Source organism: Penaeus chinensis, chromosome 39, assembly GCF_019202785.1.
Source record: "Penaeus chinensis breed Huanghai No. 1 chromosome 39, ASM1920278v2, whole genome shotgun sequence".
Classification (NCBI taxonomy): Eukaryota; Metazoa; Arthropoda; class Malacostraca; order Decapoda; family Penaeidae; genus Penaeus; species Penaeus chinensis.
The window spans coordinates 20,965,793-20,980,792 of NC_061857.1; the positions used below are offsets into that span (position 1 = coordinate 20,965,793).

General features: G+C 36.1%; 1 protein-coding gene across 1 annotated transcript in view; it reads right to left on the reverse strand.

Annotated features, from left to right (window-relative positions):
• The window catches only part of LOC125046405 (CLK4-associating serine/arginine rich protein-like), a 16,901-nt gene that overhangs the window by 1,475 nt on the left and 426 nt on the right, over window positions 1-15,000 (reverse strand). Inside the window, exons 2-18 of the mRNA XM_047644177.1 lie at window positions 13,151-13,265; window positions 12,583-12,680; window positions 12,079-12,257; window positions 11,705-11,956; window positions 10,525-10,700; window positions 9,372-9,442; window positions 8,798-9,157; window positions 7,151-7,312; window positions 6,805-6,919; window positions 6,464-6,690; window positions 6,285-6,327; window positions 4,712-4,778; window positions 4,110-4,215; window positions 3,398-3,632; window positions 2,919-3,112; window positions 1,626-2,039; window positions 1-692 (exon numbers count right to left, since the gene is read on the reverse strand). The exon at window positions 1-692 is cut by the window's left edge and continues 1,475 nt beyond it. Coding sequence (XP_047500133.1) covers window positions 647-692; window positions 1,626-2,039; window positions 2,919-3,112; window positions 3,398-3,632; window positions 4,110-4,215; window positions 4,712-4,778; window positions 6,285-6,327; window positions 6,464-6,690; window positions 6,805-6,919; window positions 7,151-7,312; window positions 8,798-9,157; window positions 9,372-9,442; window positions 10,525-10,700; window positions 11,705-11,956; window positions 12,079-12,257; window positions 12,583-12,680; window positions 13,151-13,261 — 2,856 coding nt within the window. The 5' untranslated portion in view covers window positions 13,262-13,265 and the 3' untranslated portion in view covers window positions 1-646. The remainder of the gene's footprint in view (window positions 693-1,625; window positions 2,040-2,918; window positions 3,113-3,397; window positions 3,633-4,109; window positions 4,216-4,711; window positions 4,779-6,284; window positions 6,328-6,463; window positions 6,691-6,804; window positions 6,920-7,150; window positions 7,313-8,797; window positions 9,158-9,371; window positions 9,443-10,524; window positions 10,701-11,704; window positions 11,957-12,078; window positions 12,258-12,582; window positions 12,681-13,150; window positions 13,266-15,000) is intronic.

The following is a 15,000-nucleotide window of genomic DNA, read 5'->3' on the forward strand; positions in this document are numbered from 1 at the left end:
TTCTTTTACAAATACTTGGCAAAGCATTGGAGTTACATGTGCAGTAAAAATAGATAACATTCTTTAGATTGCATGGCTCACTAAAATCACAAGTAAAACTGAAAAGGCAGGAAAAATATGTGCATATAACAAAACACTAGCAAATTCCCTATCAGAATACAGTGATTCCATATTCTCAACAACACATGCACAGAAACATTGTCACATCACATCTTGAACATAAAACTCTCAGTTTACTCCACAGAATGTACTTCAATGAGAAAATCAGGCTACAAAACTCACAACAGCTCAATTTATGCTATAAACTTCTTCCAATGAAGAAACTTGGGTTAAGCACTGTTACAAGACGAGTATTTTATCACCATTACAAACATATAACTATTTCATTTTATTGAACATTTCTTATTCATTACAGAAATAATACAAAAATACAAATTCCGCCGGTAGCAAGGACACAAACATACATACATATATTTGTGTTGTTTTCTTTCCTTTTTCCTTTTTTTGTGAGGAAAGGGGAGAGGGGTAGAGATGGGTTGGTTTGGGGTGGGGAAGACTTACAGGTATACTGATACCTATGTACTTTTCCTGGTCCTTGTGTGTTCAATATATACTCTTCAGCTTACAACAGGCCAGAGAATGTTCATCAGTAATCTACTAATCTGATTCTGCCAATTCTTCCTCCAGCTTCTCTGTAATGATAAATGGAAAAAGTTAATAAATTTATCATACACTACATGCAAAGAAATATTGTGACTCAAATACATCAACACCAAAGAAAAGTTCAACTGGAAAAAGAAAGAAGGAAAGACCATTTTCTTTTTTTCCCATTGACTATCATATACGAGAATGAAAGAAAGAAAGCATTAACCAATGTTGCCAGGAACATGTTATGCCCACTGTAGTTTTGTTTTCTGAATACTGTTTAAACATGAATGGCTTCACAAGTGCAGTATATAATGCTATATGAAAGATTTTTGGAAAAAAATAGAATAAAAAGGTATATGCTTATGCAATTACAATGCAGCAGAAAAAAAAAATCATATGACAACTTTAATAATAATCAATGAAAGTGAATTAAGACTAACTGATTTTGATATTCACAAGGAATATCTTGCCTTATTCCAAGTGCTATAGAGAAGATATATCATACTGAGGTTTGCTGAAAAATTACAAGTGTATGTATTATTTGTGGAAATGTAAAGAATAACAAATAAAATTTAGTATTAGTGGAATGTAGTATTCTAAACATATAGTAGTTGTTGCAGTAGTGCAGTGGGGGTAATTGCAAAACATTTTAGATGTAGGAATAGAAAAACAAGTAGTATAGAAGAAAAGTTGTTTAGAAAGTGGACACCAAACCTGAAGGGAGCAAAAGTAGTTCTAAATAAAATAAAAGAAATAAAAGATGATGAAGAGCTGAAGGGAGCAAATGTACTTCTAAATAAGATGAAGAGCTAGCAGGAAAAAAGTTACAAAAAGGTGAACTACCTGTAAAAAAAAATATAATTATAGTAGTCATAGTGGATTGGATTGGCAGAGGAGAGAGACAAACAACAAGATAAGGACCACAGTCTTGTTATCCACTAACGGCAACTGAAAGCAAAACGGTACAAGACCATTACCTATCCTCATCCTGACTTTCATTCTGCTTGGACTGCTGCCGTCTGTTTGTGTGTTGGTTGTAGTCCCGATGTTGGTACTGCTGCTGGTGGTAATCTCGGTGTTGATTGTCACGCTGCTGATTATCCCTGTGATTATAGCTCTTATGCTGGTAGTCACGTGCATAACCGTGATTGTAGTCTCTAAAGTTTTCGTTGCGGTGGTAATCCCTATCCTGTCTGTCCCAGTCACGTTCCCGGTCGTGGTCTCGGAAGCCTTTCCTCCTGAAGCCCCCTCCGCCAGGGGTTCCATTGCCACTATTGAAATCCCTTCCACGACTCCTACTGCGACTGTGTTTGTTGCCTCCATGGTGCTCCCTCTCGCGGTCTCGGTCTCGGTCTCTGTCTCTGTCTCTTTCTCGGTCTCGGTCTCTTTCCCTGTAGGCAAGAGGCACTTCTAAATCATGGCAAGAAATGTTTATCATATCATAGAAGTTCAAGAAATCCATGAAACACTTAAGTATCTTAAGCAGAAAATAAAAATCATACCAGTAATACAATGCCTATAACCAATAAACAGAAGATTTTAACCACTGATGCCTGGTACAAAGAGTCTGCTGTCATTTTGCTTTGATAATTTTGTCAATATATAAATGGCTCCACAAGGTCTTAGTCACCATGGAATCTATTGCTAGGCTTACCTAACTTTAACTGTTTACTCCATTTCTTGAATATTCAAGATAAAGCTTTTATTTGTTTTAACCCTTCGTTCATGGGTGGCATCTACTATGATGCCATGGTGGCATAGTGCTCGTGGCATCACTGCATATGCAGCCCATACAGATATAACCGTTTGGTGGACCGCACGCCTACCAAAAGAGCCCTCGCACATTGGGTTAAACTGTTATCATCATCATTGATGTTATCATCATTACCACATTAACAACGCATTTAAAAGAATACAACAGCAACCAACTTAGTACAGTGGTAAAAAGGGTTGCTCTCTGACCAGGAGTGTTGGCCATCAAGTATGAGAGTTGTGAATCTATTGTCATTTGTTCTCCAAAAGAAGGCACAGTTGTGAGGGAGTTCATAACAATACCAGAATAAGAAAATTAAAAAATGCTCTTTCCGAAAATTCAAGAAACAGGGTAATCAGGTGGAACAGGTAGACCTTGTACTAAGTTATGTGTGACTATGCACTTCAAATGATATCAATATGTGAATAATAATATGACATCAAAGGGGAGAGTACATGTATACATGCAATCCTGGGATCAACAGGTTTAGATTCAAATCAAACATATTTAAACTCACCAGCGACCTGCAGGACTTCTAGACCTTCTCCTATAAGTTTCCCGATATCTATCTGAAGGAGGTTGGGACGCCCATTGTGAGGAGGAGTTGGAAGAATCCCAGGGCCTGTTCTGTGCATCCCGGCCCCAATCAGAGCCTGTGTTGCGGTCCCTCCCCCGTCCTGCCTCCACACTGGCCCACCTTCCTGATGGCACCTGTTGGGAATAAAACTGCACTAAAAATCTGCTCATATGACTAGGAAACCAATCAAACTTATTGCAAAGGCACTAACTTTCCTAATGAAGCTGAAAACTAATTGCCACAGGACTGATAATAGTAAATATGAATTGATAATTACAATACAAAAAAAAAAAAAAAAAAAAAAAAAAAAAAAAAAAAAAATCTTTCTCCTTTCCAAAAAATAATAAGAATAAATGGCAATACTTCCAAAATAGCTAAAAAAATAACAACCAACAATTACAACAAAGTTCAACACCAACCTGCTTTGAATGCACTGGAGATTTTGAGCGTGAGTTTGATCTGTGGCGAGACCTCGACCTCTGCCGTGATTTTGATCTATGTCGTGACCTTGATCTTTGTCTGGACCTTGACCTCTGTCTGGATTTGGATCTTGATCTGGACCGTGACCCTGACCTGGAACCTGACCCAGAGCGTGATCTTGAGCCATCTGAACTTGAGTCATCTCCTTGGAGGCGGTGGCGCTTCTCCCTTTCTCTGGAGGATGAGGAAAGGATTATTTTTATTTGCATGGAGACATATACAAGAAATGGATGTGAGAAATGAGGTAGGGGAAAAAGGTGTGAGAAAAAAAGAAAAAAGAAAAGCAGGGGGATAGGCGGGAAGAATAAAAGAAAAGGATAGTAAAAAAATAATCATATATAATATATAATATATAATATATAATATATAATATATAATATATATATATATATATATGTATATATATATGTATATATATATATATATATATATATATATATATATATATATATATATATATATATATATATGTATATATATATATATATATATATATATATATATATATATATATATATATATATATATATATATATATATATATATATATATATATATGTATATATATATGTATATATATATATATGCATACATATATTTGCACAACCTACATTATACACAAACCCTAAACAAACCGTGAAAAGAACTAACCTCCGTCTCAATCTAATGGCCATTTCTCGGAGTTCCTCTTCTCTGTCTAGACGTTCCTGTTCAGCTTTCTCTGCTCGTTCTCGCTCTATCCGCTTATCCGCCTTGACTGTTAAACCAAGATATTATTACAATCATGATCATGGCAACATCTACAATTGTGTGAAAGTCCTCACCAAGTCTAAATAATCATTACATCCTCACTAATATTGTGCATCTGATTCTTGATCTCAATAATAAACTTGTCTTTCATAAACCATTAAACAATAAAATATTTGCAAGAGAAACAAAAACTATGCTGGAAGAAAATATGTAAGTTTTTTTCCAACACAAAGAAGTTACCTGTTGCAGTCTCTCAAGTCAAATTCTGTTCTCTCTCAAACCTGTATTTCTTCACATCAACTTCATAATGAGCTATATATGTCAAAGTATTCATATTTCACATCAGAACTTTCTACTGACATATAAGGTAATAACAATAATTTCCAAAAGAAAATTAAAACCTAAATGAATTCTAGTATAATAAACCTCGCATGCTTTGTGAGCTCTCCATTATAAGTCAAATGAAAAGTAAAAAGCATATGGCATTGGAACTGTGTACTCACACTGCTTCTTTAAGAGAGCTTGCATTTTCTTTTTCAGTCTCTCTTGTGGTGTCAATTTGGCCCCCACCTGAAAAAAAGATTAACTTAGAGTTGAGAAACAAGTGGAAATTTATAATACATTTTGTGTGAAGAGTACAAAGATTAAAAAAACTAGAAAATAACATTTGAAAAATCAAAAAAAGTTGAAAAACCTTACAAATGAAAGCACCTATACATGTTAGTGTGGGCCTTTGGAGTTTTGATCTGGTTTAAGGGGCATTATTATGTGAAAGCTGCCAATACTTTGTGTCCTGCATTTCAATAGAAATATACATTTGCTTGTTAAAGAAAGCAGTACCACTGTTTAATGTGTAAATGTTTAGACATTTTATATATAAATTAGTATTTAATCAAAATGTCTTTTGATTAATCACACTTCATCTAAACTCTGACATTAGTAAAAATGTACACAAGCTTCTCATCTACCTATATAACAACCACTTTTAACAATAATTTCTAATTTTGGACAAACCAAAACCTAAAATATAAGACTGTATTTACTATATCTCAAATTACATAGCCTCAGACAAGTCTAATGTTTTTTTCAACCACAATTTACAGTGTACTACACAAATATATACAAACTTCACATTTTACACCTAAACCTATCTATTTCCCTGAGTCTCCAGTTTGTGTTTTGTTTTTTCATTTCAAGTACTGACTGTATTCAAGATGCTATCATTAACCTTATTTTTGAAGATGTGCCCCACATTTTTCTTAACTCCACTTCTTAAACAAATAAGAGAAAATTGTCCATTGAGCATTAATTTGACAGAAGCTATCCTTGGAGAAACACTATCAAAATGTTAAATATCTGAGAAACAAACAACTATTGATATAAAGCTTTTAAAATATAGAATGAAATACAAACAATATACCACTAATAGTCCAAACTAAAAGTATTTATTGTATATAGAAAATGGTATATACTATGAAGTGTGGAAATATATTTGAAAGCATTATATGTTTTGCAAATCCTGTTTTTGTCTTAATGAATATGCCTTCATTACTGTTCCAAAAATAATGCACTAAACTTAAAATCAAACCTTACAAAATTTTGAATCATTAGAGTGGTACAAATAACACTACCAGAGTTCATGTTTGGGTTTAGCCATTTTACTAGGTCTGTGGTCTTTTATGAAATTTCTTTAAAATAAACAAAACAAAACTTCATCTACATATGATTCTCATCATAATAACAAGGAAGCTTAATGTAAAGGGAAATCAAGCTGATGCAATGATTGTGTCCCTGGAAACAGAAAAAAGCATTAAACTTAAACTATTGGTGTGTAACTATGATTCTGAATTTCACCGCATGAGGAGACTGACACAAATATATATACACATAAATATATATGTATACATATATATCACTTATTACTTTGGATAAATATATAAATGGCACCTTGTGGAAGGCATGACCATAGAAACACAAATCCAAAGGATGAGTAAAAGTTATAGAATGTGTGGCAAGACATGAAGGTGTGAGTGACTACAAAGGTAACATATACAACAATAACAGATTCTTACTGACTTTGGCGGCAGAGGACCCATTACCCACAGATGTAGAGGGCACCCTGAAAGAGAAATAGTTGATCAATATAACACTGAAATAATGAATCCTATAATTCATGCAAGAATGTGCTTCACCAACATTCCCATACATCCACTGACCTCTTATTTATAGTGAAACACTTATCTTTCAAGACTTACAAACTGTTATTTTTCATTGAAGATTGAGCTGCCAACTGTGCTGTATTGTTACTGCTACTTGAAATGTCCTCTGACTCAGACTCTGAGGGAGATTCAGAGCCACTGTCCTGGCCCCTACGCCCATAGTAACGGCGACGAGGGGGAGAAGGCATCTTGGTAGGAGGGGAGGGAGAACCCCCAAGTACTGCCTTTTGAACTGGTGCAACAGGTACAGTGGCTTCAGTTACCTGTAATGGGAAATAATATCTTGAACATCTAACTCAAACAGGTTAGATATTGACAGATAAATGGACATATATGCATACATTAAAAACATTTTTAAATTGATATCAAACACTTACTTTGGGAGGAGGAGGAGATGGACTTGGTTTACACATGCTCTTTGACCTAGAACGGGACTTTGACCTGCTATATGAGCGTTTATGTGAAGACCGATTTTTCCTCCAACTTGAATGCCTGTCAGCAGAAAATTACATATTATACTAACAAAAATACAACCATTACCATTATATATGCTATTAATGCTAATAGATATAAAATTAACAAAGATGATTTAAAAAATATTCTATTAGTAAATTTTATTTATTAAAAAAAATGTACTTCCAATGTCATTAATTTTTTTTAATTCAAACATCATGAATGGGTTCCAGGAAATAAAAAAAATTGCAACAGAAATCCTGCACTCACCTATCTCTTGATCTTGACCTTGACCTCGACCTACTATCTGAGCGTGTGTGCCTGGTCCTTCTTGTGCGAGACCTCGACCTTGAATGACGAGATCGGGAACTTGAGTGGCGAGACCTGTGGCGTCGCCGTGACTGGTTGCAGGAGCTGCTCCGAGATCGTGACCTGTTGCAATTGCAGATGGGGGCATTAGATTTGTGAATCTTAAAGCTGTAGATAGGTAAATAACAGCTAACAGGAAAGTGGTGCTTTTGTAAGATCCCCAAGTTTCATTTTTCAACTCTGAAGACTCTTGAAGATCCAAACTAAGTGTATACAAAGGTATACAGTGGGTAAGTATGTGTGTTTTTACAAGTGAGGGAAACACAATGAACAGTAATCATAAGAAATTCTTACGAGATTTTGCTTTTATCCCATTAATGCCAGATACATGCACTGTCCACTGTATTTTTTTTATCATTATTATTTTTTTTTTTGTCAAGTTTGTTTACAAACAGATGAGGTTTACAAGTGCTTAGTCAACAAGGAGTCAATTACTAGACCTTGATGACATCTGTTTACCCAGGTCCTTGAATATTTGGAAAAGAAGTTTTCATTTCTAATACTATCCTTTTTATTACTAACAATCTTATTATTATCAACATTAACAATGTTATTAACAATAATAATAGCATTAAAAATAATCTAAGCTTTAATTTACAATAAGTCAAGACAATGGGTAGATAAGTAAGATCAGGTAGGCTGAGTAATTGACTCCTTAGTGATTCGACACTTGCAGAAACATCTATGTGGAACCACAATAAACTAAACTCACAGTGGAAAGGGCATGCACACATGCCCTCTCAGCATCAATGGATTAATAACTGATAACTAGAAGACTAAAATAAAGTTATAAAATGAAAAAAGTACATTATAGTCAAACTCTTAGTTTTAAATTCCTACTACATATTTCTTTTAGCATGCACTGTTATCCTTCCAGACTATACTCCTTATTTTCCCTAACCACATCAAGACAACATAATAATTATTTGTTTACTTTGGAAGCTATCATGCCTCTCCTATTGACAAAATAAATAAAATACAAAATAAAACAAATAATCTGACTTTCACATAACACACATAAAATGCTCTCTTTATGTAACGCCCCCACTCTACTTACCACTAATAAGATGGTGCAGATTTCTGAGCACTAATTCAAGATCTGTTTTCCCGTTCTCATTTGACCAAGCTCTGTTCACTCAAGTTTATGAACCCTTTGTGAAACTGATCTTTTTCTGCATTAAAAATATGGTTTCCTGATCCAGTGCCCCAACAACCAACCTGTTTGCTATCATTGCAACCTTGGATACACATGGAGCTCTTGTTGCCGGTTTAGTGACTTAGGTTGCCTTTCAAGGTTCGAAACCTCTTTAAGGGGCTTGAGTGTGTATATACTTTTTTTTTTTTTTTTTTTTTTTTTTAAACCACAGCTTTAAAGTGACTCAATAAGTTTCCCATGCAGCCTCAGCCAAAGAGCAACTTGGCAGAGTAAGATATGTCGACCAAGAACTACAGCCGGCAGGACCCTATGTCAGGACACATGGCTGAAGAGACAAAAGAAGGGGGGGCCACGCCAGGGTGTTTTAGCCACCGGGTGGAGGAGTTACCGACCGGCTGCGAGGTGAGTGGCGCCGTTTCTTTGAGGAGGAGGAGGAGGAGGAGTGGCTGGTGCCGGCTGCATGATGGCTGCCCCCGCTCCCTGCGCCGCCCGCATGATGGCCTGATGCCCCACTCTCCCGAGACTTTTGATCCCAGCGATTCTTTCTGCGGTCCCGGCTTGACCGCTCTCCCTTGGGCAGAATGATAACACCGGTGACCCCTTCGTCATCTGAGCCTGCCCCTTCTGAATCCCCCCCAAAGCTGGTGATGAACTTTATGGTGCCAGCAGCTGGGGGTGTGGCAGATCGGGATTTCGAACGGGAGGAGGAACGCCGGTACGGTGCATAGGTAGGGCTCGCTCGGGCAGCATAGCTGTATGTAAGAGACAACACCAGAATCAAAAACTCTTCAGACGTAATTTCCATGATCATTAATTATATTTCACTGAAGATTTGCAGTACCAAAGTGTGAGAAAATTATAAGTAACAGGCATCAATCAAATTGGCAGAACCTATTTCAGAAAAATACCCAAGTAACACAAATGGATAGATACTAAAAATAATAACAAAAACTTGCATCTACTAACCTTGGTGGACTGAATTTCCTGTCCATGTGTTTCTTTTTCAGGGCACGCCTTTCCTTACGAGACTTTCTGCCCTGTTTTGTAAAGATAAAGCAATAATTTATACAAGATACTGTTAGGTTTATGAAATCCATGAAATCCTACATGAGCTACCATGCAAACTGCATAAAATTTATATAAAAAGTGTTAATGCTAATGAAGGCAAACAATGACATATCTGCTGTTACTAACATGACAAAAGTGACTGCTGTGCCTTATGTATTTTCTGCACCCTGACAATGGCCAACAAACTGCTACCATATATATCCTGAAAAGACTGGTTCCATATGGGGATTTTACAAGCTTCATATTACCAAAATATGTGTTAAAAGTTTGTTGACCCTTGCCTGAGTACTTGGGTGAATAGGCCACAGTAATCATTTATATAATTTCAGGTTAGTTAGTTAGGTTTACCTAAAGACTAGATATATATATAAACACCTATTAAGCTTCTTTTCTTTTTTATTGGAGGGTGGGTTGCTACTGGCTGAACTATGATTTCCCAGTGTTATGTCACCCTTTCATAAGCATGATCTGACCTAGTAAGGCCATAAGCAATCACCTATAGCTGGAGTCCTAAACATAATACTGCTCCACCACAGCAAGCACTAGCTATCAGAGCAGAGCCAACTTTCTATAAACTGAAAGCATAGGCATATGGAAATCATCTTAATATATTTTTCTTATGGTCTGATTTCGTAGAAATAAGATTTGCTACTTGCCAGGAACATATATATGTATGCAATAACCTCTCATCCATAAGGTTGGTTTGAGCTAAATGTCCCATTAGGTAATAAACAATATTAAAAAACAGGGGTTCTCATTGTCAAGTCTACCATAAGGTAGGAAAGAGCAGTATTAAAAAACTCTACAAGTCTTGCTCTATATTACTATTAATATCAATATTACTATTACTATGACTATTATTATTCCTATCACACATTGAACATTCTATAATACACATGTAGACAAATACTCTAATTGCAAAACGACTAAATTCATACAGTCAGCACTGAAAGATAAACAACTAAGTATATGTAAATAGATTAAAATAAAGTATAGTACATTAACTAAATCTCCTTATAGTTAGCAATCTGCACACATAAATTCCACTTACCGAATACATGGCCTTCTCATCTTCATGTTCTTTTGCTACCCTGAGTTCCTCTGCCTCCTGTAGGTCACGGCTGATCAGAGACATGAAGTCTTCCGGATTAAGCCCATACTCTACGCCAGACAGGTTCATTTCCTGTTGCTGGGTATTTGACAGTGACATGACATCCACTGTCAGATCTGGGGGCAGGGAGAAAAGAATTTCATTTGAATGTCAGAATGGTCCTTGTAAATACTGTTTGTAATTAAAATTATTAAGAAAAAATACTAATACATAGCAAACTCTGCTTTATATTACTTTACTCAATGAATCTATTATACTGTGCATTATACTGCTATTATATCTCTGGGTAAATCACAGATCAATGTCCCCTATATTTTATAGAAAATTATAAATTTCCATTATATATGGTGTAACTAGCACTTTGAGTGGGAAAAAACATAGTGCACTGACTTATTGTGCTAATACGAGGCATCTAAACTTCTTATTATGGCCATTATTTTCTAAGTTGCATAGGAATTATCCTGAAATTTATTATAAAAAAAAAAAAAAAAAAAAAAAAAGTGTCCATTTACTGCAGTGAAATTGTATCTCTCATCCACTATGGGTCCACTAACTTGGGGGAAACAGGGGTGGAGCTCCCTGGTTAGGTTGGGTATAGTGTTTGGACACTGTTCAATGAGCTTAAGATTCTAGGTAATGTATGATTAGAACATCTAGTACAAATACAGTGGAAGGCCAGTGGGTGGAGCCCCCATGGCTATAAAAAAGTAAGGGGCTCTAGGGGGCAGAGGTTAAGTGGGGCTTATGGTGGTGTTTATTCCTGCAGATCTTCCTGAAGAATGGGCCGGATGACTTTTTGAAAGTCAGAATTTCAGCCTATAGACTTGATGACAGGTTCCACTGGCCAATTTTCGGTGTTTTTTTGGTTTTTTTTTAAATTTCATGTATTTATTTATTTTTATTTTTTATTGGGTAAATATTCTATATATATCTAGAAAACACCTACAATTCTCATAGAATAATACATTTACCTAAAACATAGAAATACCATATCTCCTAATTCACTCACACATAACAGACTTGCAGTATGATCTCATAGTATCTTGTACAAATAGGTAGAACCTGTTATTCAAAAAGATTACACACTAAGATTAATTGTAAAGAGAGAGAATATCCTTACCAAGATCAATGTCACTGTCACTGTCCTCCTCACTCCCCTCAGCAATGGCTTCCTCTGCATCTCCCATTGCAGCATCTGCATTGGTGGAGCCTGGCCTCTCTTCTTCCTCTGGCTCAACATCCTCTGTGTAAGTGAAGGCAATGGCCGCCTTTTTGGGGGCTAAGGCTTTCTTCTCTTCTTCAATTGTTTTGTTGACAATTGGACCAAACTGTTCCTCCAGGCGAATCTGGTGTAAGAACTTCTCTTCTCGGACTGTTGAAGAAAAAATAAACATTAATGTTTGTGTGCAACACTTCAAGGATGAACTTTAATGTAAAAATCAATACAGGACTGTAGCTTAGAAAAAAGATTGAAGCAACACATAAATCACTCACTGGCCAAGAAGTCATTTTGAATGAGAATGCGGTAGCGCTCATAATTTGCCTGTCTTTCTTCCCAGTCCTCCTCTGGGGTGAGCTTTGGGGATCCTGTTGACACTGCTGGTAAGGTGTCCAAATGGGCTCGTACATCGAAGCGATCAATCATGGAGTCAGAGTCTCCTCTCCATGGCATCCTAAAGTACAAATTAAAGTTTGGTTTCTTTACAAGAACCCTTTTCTTCCAACTTTTATTTCAAATGTGGATCTGTAGTCAATAATATTCATATATCTGAACATCTGAACACTTTAAAGTAATTCCTACTCTCTATCTTTACCAAAATGCTATGACTGATTACTAATATCAATGTCAATAATAACTTGAGCATAACCAATATCATTACTGTTATTATTATCCTTACCAAAATCAACATTTTCTCATTACCATCAGGCATGAACAATGAACCATCGTTATTAGCTCCATGCAAATCAGGAGCAATAAAACCCTAAGAGTCAACTCACATGCTCCCAGGCGCTTCCGCTGCGTATGCAACTGCAGGATCGAGGTGGATTTTGACAGGTCGCCCATGGATCTGGATGAACTGAGTGGGATCTTGTTTCTGTTATGGGGTGGGAGAGGAAAGAAAATCTTAGTGCCATTCCTCAGTAACACTTGTACAAACAATGAATTACTCCATTTAATCATTCTCGTTCATTTTAATCCCTTTTAAATAAGCAGGAATTTTTTTTTAAGATAGATATATGCATACAGGGCATATTGACAGAACTACTGACAATACAATTACTATTTACAATGATAGAGAAAGAAAACAAGAAAAAAAAAAAAAAAGTAAAAGAAAAAGTTTTAAAAAGGAAACAAGAAAAAATAAATAAAAGAAAAAGTTTACATGAAGTTCTGTCGAGCTCTGTACCCACACCCCTTGAAGTATTGAACACAAACATTAATGTTGATTTTATCTTCAACAGTCCGAGAAGACACACACACACACACACACAAAAAAAAAATCTTATAATTATGGTTACATGCCCCCCAGCTCCCCAGCAAGAAGTCACTAAACACTGCACTTACAATTTTTTCATAATATTCTCGTCTTCTCTCTGCTCGACGTTTATAGTCCACCAGCATCCCCCTGATCTTTCGTTCCTGCTTTCTCGCCTCATGCCACATTGTGTCTGGCATTTAACTAGAAAACAAAGAAATAAAACCATCAGTCAAGAAATAAATACATAAAAAATCAAGATAAAAAATACTTGGTAATCATCCAGAACATGACAGCAGCAAGAAACGTCACATCCTTCATGCTTCACTCTCTGGCACACACCAGCAAGCCCCACTGTGTCTATTCAAGTAAGACAAGAGTTTGAGCTGGTTCCTCATTTGATAAGGAACTGCCAGGGAAGACAGTAAGCTCTATCTAGCAAGAAAATTCACAGTGGATCAACATTATCCTCAGAGAGAGTAATCTACTACATAATATATTCTATTGGTAGGCTGGCTGAGCAACTAAGTACATAAAAGAACATTATCAATAAAATTAGAGGTCTTTGTCAGGAGAATTTTATTTTGGCAATGAACAGAATAATCTTTATATCTGGCACTGTTATCTTAGAGCTTATGACTAATACATTAGTTCTATTCTGGATTAACACTCAAAATTCAACTGCCTGTGAAATTCTTTGGTTTATCACATGTAACAAGCTCTTTCATACAGGTTGCATTTATGAGATATACGTTGGCAGGAAATAATTATCTAAAAGGGAATTTAACCCTTTGCTGCCGGGTGGCATGTACGCACATGCCATGTGCATACCTGGACTATATTCCAGGTGGCATGTGCATACAAGCCATGGTGTGCCGGTCCCGATTTCCTAGGGCATGTACAGGTTAATGTTACCGAGAACACAGAGATAGAGGAAAATGGACAGTGTCAATTTATAATGCATAAAAAATAGAGTCATAGGCAACACAGCAGCCTCGTATTTACCAAGAAACGACGAAAATACCCTCTGCATGTCACCACTAAGAGACTAAGTCCACAACACCCTTACACAGCCAGAGTTATTAATGTCCATTTTATATATGTGATTTGGCACAAAAGTGCTAATGAAGAGGGGATACAGGGGGGGTATTCCTCTGTTTAGGAAAAAGTTAGGTTTGAATTTTGGGTTCCCATGATACCCTGGTTTTTGGACTTCATCTCTTGAAGGTGCATAATTCTTGGTAACAAATACCAATTCATTTCACCAGAAGATAAACCACATAAACCACATTAAAAAAAAAAGCTTTTGCTTTGTTTCCCACACCCATCTAATCTTGAAATTATAATTTCAAATTCCAATTATTCTCAGCCTAACATATGTGAATATCGTTGTTTTCCACTGCAAATGACCAGTTCAGAAAGTCAATTAAAGTATTGGCAACTATTAACAATCACCTCTGAGACTAATCCTATTACTCCAGCCAACAACTTTAGGGGCACTTGTGAGCTATGTCCCCTGGAACCCCCAGGGTAATATATGCACCTAGCTAGGGGGTTACGCCCCTTGGATCCCCGTGGCTTTAATAAATTATGATCTATATATTCCCTAGCTTTGTGCACCTTTTGCCATAGGTGAAAAGTGTTTGTTTTCATCAAGGTAACCACCCTATATACTTATTTTACTGTAATCCTGATTGTCATACATGGAAAATGTACCATACGGCTATTTATACTATATCATTATTTTTTTTACTTAATAGAGAATGAAATATACAATAATACAGAAATATTTGCCAGAAAATTATTATTAAAGTTATTATCATCATTAGAGTTAACTTTTATAATAAATAAAGAGAACTGCCACTAAGATGACCATCGTAGTCCTTTACCTGCTTGCAAAATCCACAAATATTTCTACACATGAGGCCAACACAGGGTA